Source organism: Ipomoea nil, unplaced genomic scaffold (genome assembly GCF_001879475.1).
Source record: "Ipomoea nil cultivar Tokyo-kokei standard unplaced genomic scaffold, Asagao_1.1 scaffold1770, whole genome shotgun sequence".
NCBI lineage: Eukaryota > Viridiplantae > Streptophyta > Magnoliopsida > Solanales > Convolvulaceae > Ipomoea > Ipomoea nil.
The window spans coordinates 1,292,579-1,299,434 of NW_017618198.1; the positions used below are offsets into that span (position 1 = coordinate 1,292,579).

The 6,856-nt window shown below is 34.0% G+C and overlaps 1 protein-coding gene across 2 annotated transcripts; it reads left to right on the plus strand.

Moving 5' to 3' along the window:
• The first annotated feature begins 251 nt into the window (after positions 1 to 251).
• On the plus strand, positions 252 to 2,032 carry LOC109192557. Of its 2 annotated transcripts, XM_019343251.1 has the most exons (3): positions 252 to 418; positions 615 to 1,183; positions 1,223 to 2,032. In XM_019343251.1, the coding sequence occupies exons 1-3, from the start codon at positions 323 to 325 to the stop codon at positions 1,341 to 1,343; spliced, it is 786 nt and encodes a 261-aa protein (XP_019198796.1). In that variant the 5' UTR covers positions 252 to 322; the 3' UTR covers positions 1,344 to 2,032. The 2 variants fall into 2 exon arrangements, with proteins under 2 accessions (XP_019198796.1, XP_019198795.1); XM_019343250.1 differs by having other exon boundaries at positions 615 to 2,032.
• Positions 2,033 to 6,856: the final 4,824 nt, after the last annotated feature.

Sequence of the window (6,856 nt, forward strand, 5' to 3'; positions counted from 1 at the left end):
AAAAAAGAGAGTATAAATTGTTAGTTACAAAAATGTTAAATCTTTTTCCTTGCTCCGGGCATTTCTCATAGCTTGTACTAAAAATTCGGTTGTATTATTAACACTAACTGCCCAAACCTCTCTTTTTTGGCCTTTTATGGTTTTGTCCAACCTTGTGTCCCATGAGAAAAGCAAAAGTTATTTAAGAAAAAAAAAATAAAGCAAAATAAAAAAAGCAAAAAATAAAAGCAGCCTACTTAATTAAAAGCCCCTTGAAACCATTGAAAGAGTAACCAACCAAAAACCTTAGCTCATACCTAAAGCAAAGCCATATTTTCTCTTTATGTTCTCCCACCATTTTGCTCCTTTCATCCCAACACTACATAAAATGGAAGACCAATGTAGCCTTCTTAGCTGGCCTTACTTCTTCCAAGAAGAGGTGGTATATATCTTCTTACTCTCTTTTCGACGACCGATATTATTGATAAATTGTATTTCATTTTCTAAAAAATGCTGGTTATAAAGTGTTGAATTGTTAGCTGTTTGGCAGATTGCATTTAATTTTTTAAGAAATGCGGGTTATAAAGTGTTGAATTGCGAGTTTTGAAGTAATGTGTTTGATGAATTGTTGATAGGAAATTGAGTTGAAGCAATCATTGTTGTACACAACTTTGGAGTTGGAGAACACACTTCTTTGTGCCCAAGATGAGCTTGCCAAGAAGGATGAAGAGATTTTGCAGCTCAAGAATCTTTTGGGGAGGTTTGTGAAGGAGAGAGATGAGGCGGTGGCGAAATGCCGGCGGCTTGGGGTGGAGAAGCTATTGTTGCACCGGCAGCTCGGCGGCCGGCCGGAAAATATTGCCGCCGTAGAGAGTGGAGTCACCACGACCAACGAGGATCAAGAAAATGCTCTGCAGTCTAATTCCGAGGATTCCGAGGAGAATGCCCTTCCTGTTGTTTCCCCAAACAGGGCGTCGCCGCCGCCGGAAAACCCGCCGCCGCCGCATGCGGCGGCGGCGGCGGCGGACGTGACGGATAAGATCAGGCCTAAATTGCCCTTGCCGGAGAAGGGGAAGTTCTTGCAGGCAGTGATGGAGGCAGGGCCGTTGCTCCAAACACTTCTCCTAGCCGGACCGCTACCGCAGTGGCAACACCCACCGCCTCACCTCAACTCCGTCGACATTCCGCCGGTAACCATCTCCTCCTCCTCCGCCTCCACCACGCCGCGGCTGCTCCACCACGACTCCGCCGCCCTCAGCAAGAAGAGAGCCAGCGGCGACCCTTCATCTCCCTCCTCCTCCTCCAATCATTCCAAGTACCAAAAACTTGTCCATCAATCATCATTAGTGTGCCTAATTACATAATTAATATTGAAAAACCATGATAATGATTACCGGCCCCCGGCAGAGCTCTTTTTTCATAATTATTAGGATATAAAGATTGTACTACTAGCTAGTGGTTTGCCTTAGAAACTAAGCATCCTTAAACTAATCGTAGGAAAGACAATTAAGGAGAAACAAATTAACCTTAGGGAAGGCCTAATTATGAATGCCCTTTCAATTTGTTTCTCTTTCAAAGAATCCCACTAAAATGTGTGGATTTGCCATCTTTTTTTATTTTCATTTTTTTCTTAATCCCTACTTTAGTTACAAGTTGTGGGGTTTGGATATGATGGAGAGTTGATGTTTTTGGTAGTGATCTTATCCCCATATATTTTTTATATATGTGCGGGAACGAAGACTGAATTTGAGATATTTTTCATCAGTTAGAGTTATAGATTTATATCATTAGTTTATAAAATGGTGTTTAGCAATCTAGTCCCCGAAGTGGGTGCTTAGTTGTAATTTCTCCGAAATGGTGGGGAGTTTGTTTCAATATGTATACAAGTAAAAAATTAAGCTAGATTATGGTTGTTGTCTTTTGCTTTCATTTCTGCATAAAAATATTATGCAGGTGTATCTCTTGAGATATTATGGTTGTATGTAGACCTGCTATGGTCATGATTGAGAGGCTGATTTTTGTATTTTAATGTAACTAAAGTTTGTGCTCTTCATATGCTAATATGCCATTCCCCCCTTCTTTAGTCACTTTCATCTAAAGTGAAGTCAAGATTATCAATTTATTATCATAAGAAAATCCTATAATGTACGTTAAAAAGGCAATATATATAGTGTCTACCACTATAAATGAAAACAAAAAGTGTCATTTCACCCAAAAGTGGTGACCGAGTGAGTGGAGCATGATTCTATTACTAGAATGTTATGAGTCCGATTATTGTCAACACCTTTTCAGTCGAGCCTGTCGCACATAGGTCCTGTTTGGTAAAAAATTGGTCTATAGGCCAATTTTGGCATATTTGACCACTATTAATTGTTTGATTTAGTTAAAATATCAATATAAATGTTTGGTTAATTAACTTTTTGCAACTCCAAATGACTAAAATTCAAAAAGCTACTCCAAGCAACTTTTTCAATTAGTTTTTTGAGAAAAAAATTATACCAAACAGCTATCAACTAACAGCTAATTTACCAAACACTTTTCTACAATCAGCTAATATTATCAACTATTTATACCATCTAATTAACACAATCAGCTAACAGCTAACAACTTTCAGCTAACAGCCATTTTACCAAACAGGGTCATAGTCTTTCTGGAGTGCAGTTTACATCTTTTGTGTGGTTTGCAGGCTATATGTATGAGTAAGATTTACCCAATAGACATAGACACCCTCATGTAATGGTTACGAGTTTCTCTTGTCACCAAAAAAAAAAAAAAAAAGTGTCATTTGTGAGTAAAAATTTATATTTTATTTATAGGAAAGTCACTATTCCTCTTTATTTATAATAATAATAATGAATATTTAGAGTATTGATCGATATTAATATCTTTATACCATATAAATCACGTATATTATTTGGATTGTACTAGGTATTACAAGTTATACATGTTTTTAAACTACCCATGTACTTGTGTCCGGTGTAAACGACATTAGCGGTAATTAATATTAAAATTTTTTTTTAAAAAAAAAAAAGTTGTAGTAAAAACCAGATGGTAAAAAACATAATCACTTGAAGAAGCAAGTAATAGGAACTTAGATTCCAAATGATGCCACTTTTCATGAAGTGTGTACCTACCATGCACGGCCTGTCTGCCATTAAAGAGCATCAAATTAGCTACTTACTCTATATGCAGAAACTAAATGAAAATTTTGTATTAATAAAATGACAAGAGAGAATATATTATTGGAAGATATTTTTTGGCAAGGATGTAATTAGGTTAATAAAATATTATAGGGGTTAGGAAGTAGAAATGATTATATATTTATTTATTATTATTTTTTATGACGAGAGAAACTTCCCGCTGTTATTCAAGAATATGCATGGGGTTTGTAATAACTTACAAATCACTGAGAAGTATATCACACTAGGAAGATCTTATGTGACGGATTTAATCAAAAATGTAAGAATTGAACTTATTATGATTTTTAGGTATGGAAGTCGTGCTCAGCCCGCTCAATCACTATATAAGTGATAATTTTGGCTTTTGGGGTAGGAGGATGGGATGACATATTAGGGTTAGTTGAACTAGTTTGAAAATGTGGCAACAAAAACTTGAAGTTTTTGTATTGATAGGTGGAAACCAGGGAGAAGTGTTATTGTCAAATAATTTGAATTAGCTTATCCAATCTAAGGATCCAAAGAAGTCAATGAAAAAATAATTAGAAGTTACATTATATTTTATAATGCTACCTGCATGCACTAATTATTCCATGTCAAGTTTTATATCGTTTGATGTGGTTTCATTTAAATAGTTCGTATAATGATCGGTCAATTCTAAAAATGCCAACTCATATGAACGATAATTACATATATCGCAATTAGTTATGTAAAATTATATAAAATTTTGCTTCAAAAGAAAATTATATAAAATATAGTGCAAAAATAAGCAAAATGCAAATAACCGCAAATTATGCCATGGAATCGTGTTCACCGAGAATGGTGAACACAGGGCAAAACGACGTCGTTTTTAGGCAAAAAAAAAATAAATAAATAAATAAAAATAAAAATCGCGGATGTGGAGTTAACGGCGCGCGTTTGATCAAATTATGAATTTTCTGTTATGAGATTATGAATTTTATGAAAATTCATAATCTCATAACAGAAAATTCATAATCGCATAACAGAAAATTCATAATCTCACAACTGAAAATTCATAATCTCATAACAGAAAATTCATAATCTTATAACAGAAAATTCATAATCTCATGGTTCCAAAGTGAATGTGTAGGCATGGTTCCAAAGTGAATGTGCAGGCATGGATTCATAATTTATGAATGTCCGTGATTTCGGACGGGAATATGTAGGCATGGTTCCAAAGTGAATGTGCAGGCATGAATTCATAATTTATGAATGTCCGAAATTATGAATGTAATGAAAATTCATAATCTCATAACAGAAAATTCATAATCGCATAACAGAAAATTCATAATCTCATAACTGAAAATTTATAATCTCATAACAGAAAATTAATAATCTTATAACAGAAAATTCATAATCTCATGGTTCCAAAGTGAATGTGTAGGCATGGTTCCAAAGTGAATGTGCAGGCATGGATTCATAATTTATGAATGTCCATGATTTCGGACGGGAATGTGTAGGCATGGTTCCAAAGTGAATGTGCAGGCATGAATTCATAATTTATGAATGTCCGAAATCTTTGTTCACCTCAAATTAAAGTGAAACCGCAAAATGTGAAAATAAAGAAGAAAAGTCACACAATTAATTTAAAATAAAAAATAAAAAAAAATAATGGTGTACTAACACCGTTGGAACCGTGTTCACCATGAATGGTGAACACGGTTCCATGGCATAACGTCCCGCAAATAACATCTCGAGATAACAAAACAGATTTTCGCTTTAATTTTCTCCAATTTAACACGTAAGTTGTTTATCTAGTGCGTGGCCCAGCCCAAGATCGTGGTGCGTATGGGCTAGGAATAGTTTATTCCTATAAATTCGGCCCATACTTGGATCCATCAATAGTTATGCTGTGCAACCGAATGTACCATGAGCATGGTGCATACGGTTCAAAATGACGTCGTTTTGATTAAAAACGCGCGTCCTACTTTAAAAAAAAAAAAAAATCAGGTTCGACTCTCACCAATAGCATTATTGTGGATATATAGTTATGAAATTGTGGATATATAGTTATGAAATTGTGGTTATATAGTTATGAATTTATGGATATTTAGTTCATTCATTGTGGATATTTAGTTCAATCATATATTGTGGATATTTAGTTCATTCATTGTGGATTTTTACTTCATTCATTCATTCATTGTGGATTTTTACTTCATTCATTCACTGTGAATATATAGTTATGAAATTGTGGATATATAGTTATGAAATTGTGGTTATATAGTTATGAATTTATGGATATTTAGTTCATTGTGGATATTTAGTTCAATCATATATTGTGGATATTTAGTTCATTCATTGTGGATTTTTACTTCATTCATTCATTCATTGTGGATTTTTACTTCATTCATTCACTGTGGATATATAGTTATGAAATTGTGGTTATATAGTTATGAAATTGTGGTTATATAGTTATGAATTTCTGGATATATAAAAATGCTATTGCCGGGAATCGAACCTGATTTCTTCTTTAAGTGGGACGCGCGTTTTTTTAACCAAAACGGCGCCGTTTTGCAACCGTATGCACCTTGCAAGGTGCATTCGGTTGCACAGCATAATTTGCGTGGATCCATTAAGGATGTGAATTGGATCATATAATTAAAGAGAAAATTTCACTTTATTAATTTATTGTAAATTCTTTCGATAAAATTTAAATGTTTTTTTTTTAATCTTTATTAATGGTGTAATAATTAAAATTGGAATGATTAATTCATTTAATTGTGATACACAAATAAAAATCAAGAATTTAATTATATAAAATTAAATATAATAATATTAGATGATTATATGTGAAATTTGTCCATATAAAAATACGAGTTGAATTATTATTGCTTAATAATTAAATCTGAAAGTCTCATTATTATATTATTTTAAAGAAAGGGTATACCTACATATACAAGCTACTACATCAAATGTCATCACCAAAGTTTGAACTCACCACCTCCCACATAAGGGAGCAACTTTGTACGGCAAATTATGCCCTGGAAACGTGTTCACCGTGAACGGTGAACACAAGGCCAAATCGACGTCGTTTTTAGGCCAAAAAAAAAAAAAAAAAAATCGCAGATGTGGCGCGCGTTGATCAAATTACGAATTTTCTGTTATGAGATTATGAATTTTCATAAAATTCATAATCTCATAACAGAAAATTCATAATCGCATAACAGAAAATTCATAATCGCATAACAGAAAATTCATAATCTCATAACAGAAAATTCATAATCTCATAACTGAAAATTCATAATCTCATGGTCCAAAGTGAATGTGTAGGCATGGTTCCAAAGTGAATGTGCAGGCATGGATTCATAATTTATGAATGTCCGTGATTTCGGACGCGTTATGCCATGGAACCGTGTTCGCCGCCATTCATGGTGAACACGGTTCCAACGGTGTTAGTACACCGTTATCTTATCTTTTTTTTTTTTTTTTTTTTTTTTTTTTTTTTTTAATTGCGTGACTTTTCTTCTTCATTTTCACATTTTGCGGTTATGGACCACAATGTCCTTAGTCAAGTGTCATTATTATCAACAACTAAATTTGAAATAATTTTATTAAAAATATAAAAAATTTTGAGATCAAGCTACTTGGTACCATCTAGGGGTGGGAATAGGCCAGGCCCCTCCGTAGGGGCCTAAGGCCTGGCCTATTTAAGGCCTACATAGGCCTGATTTGTTTAGTAA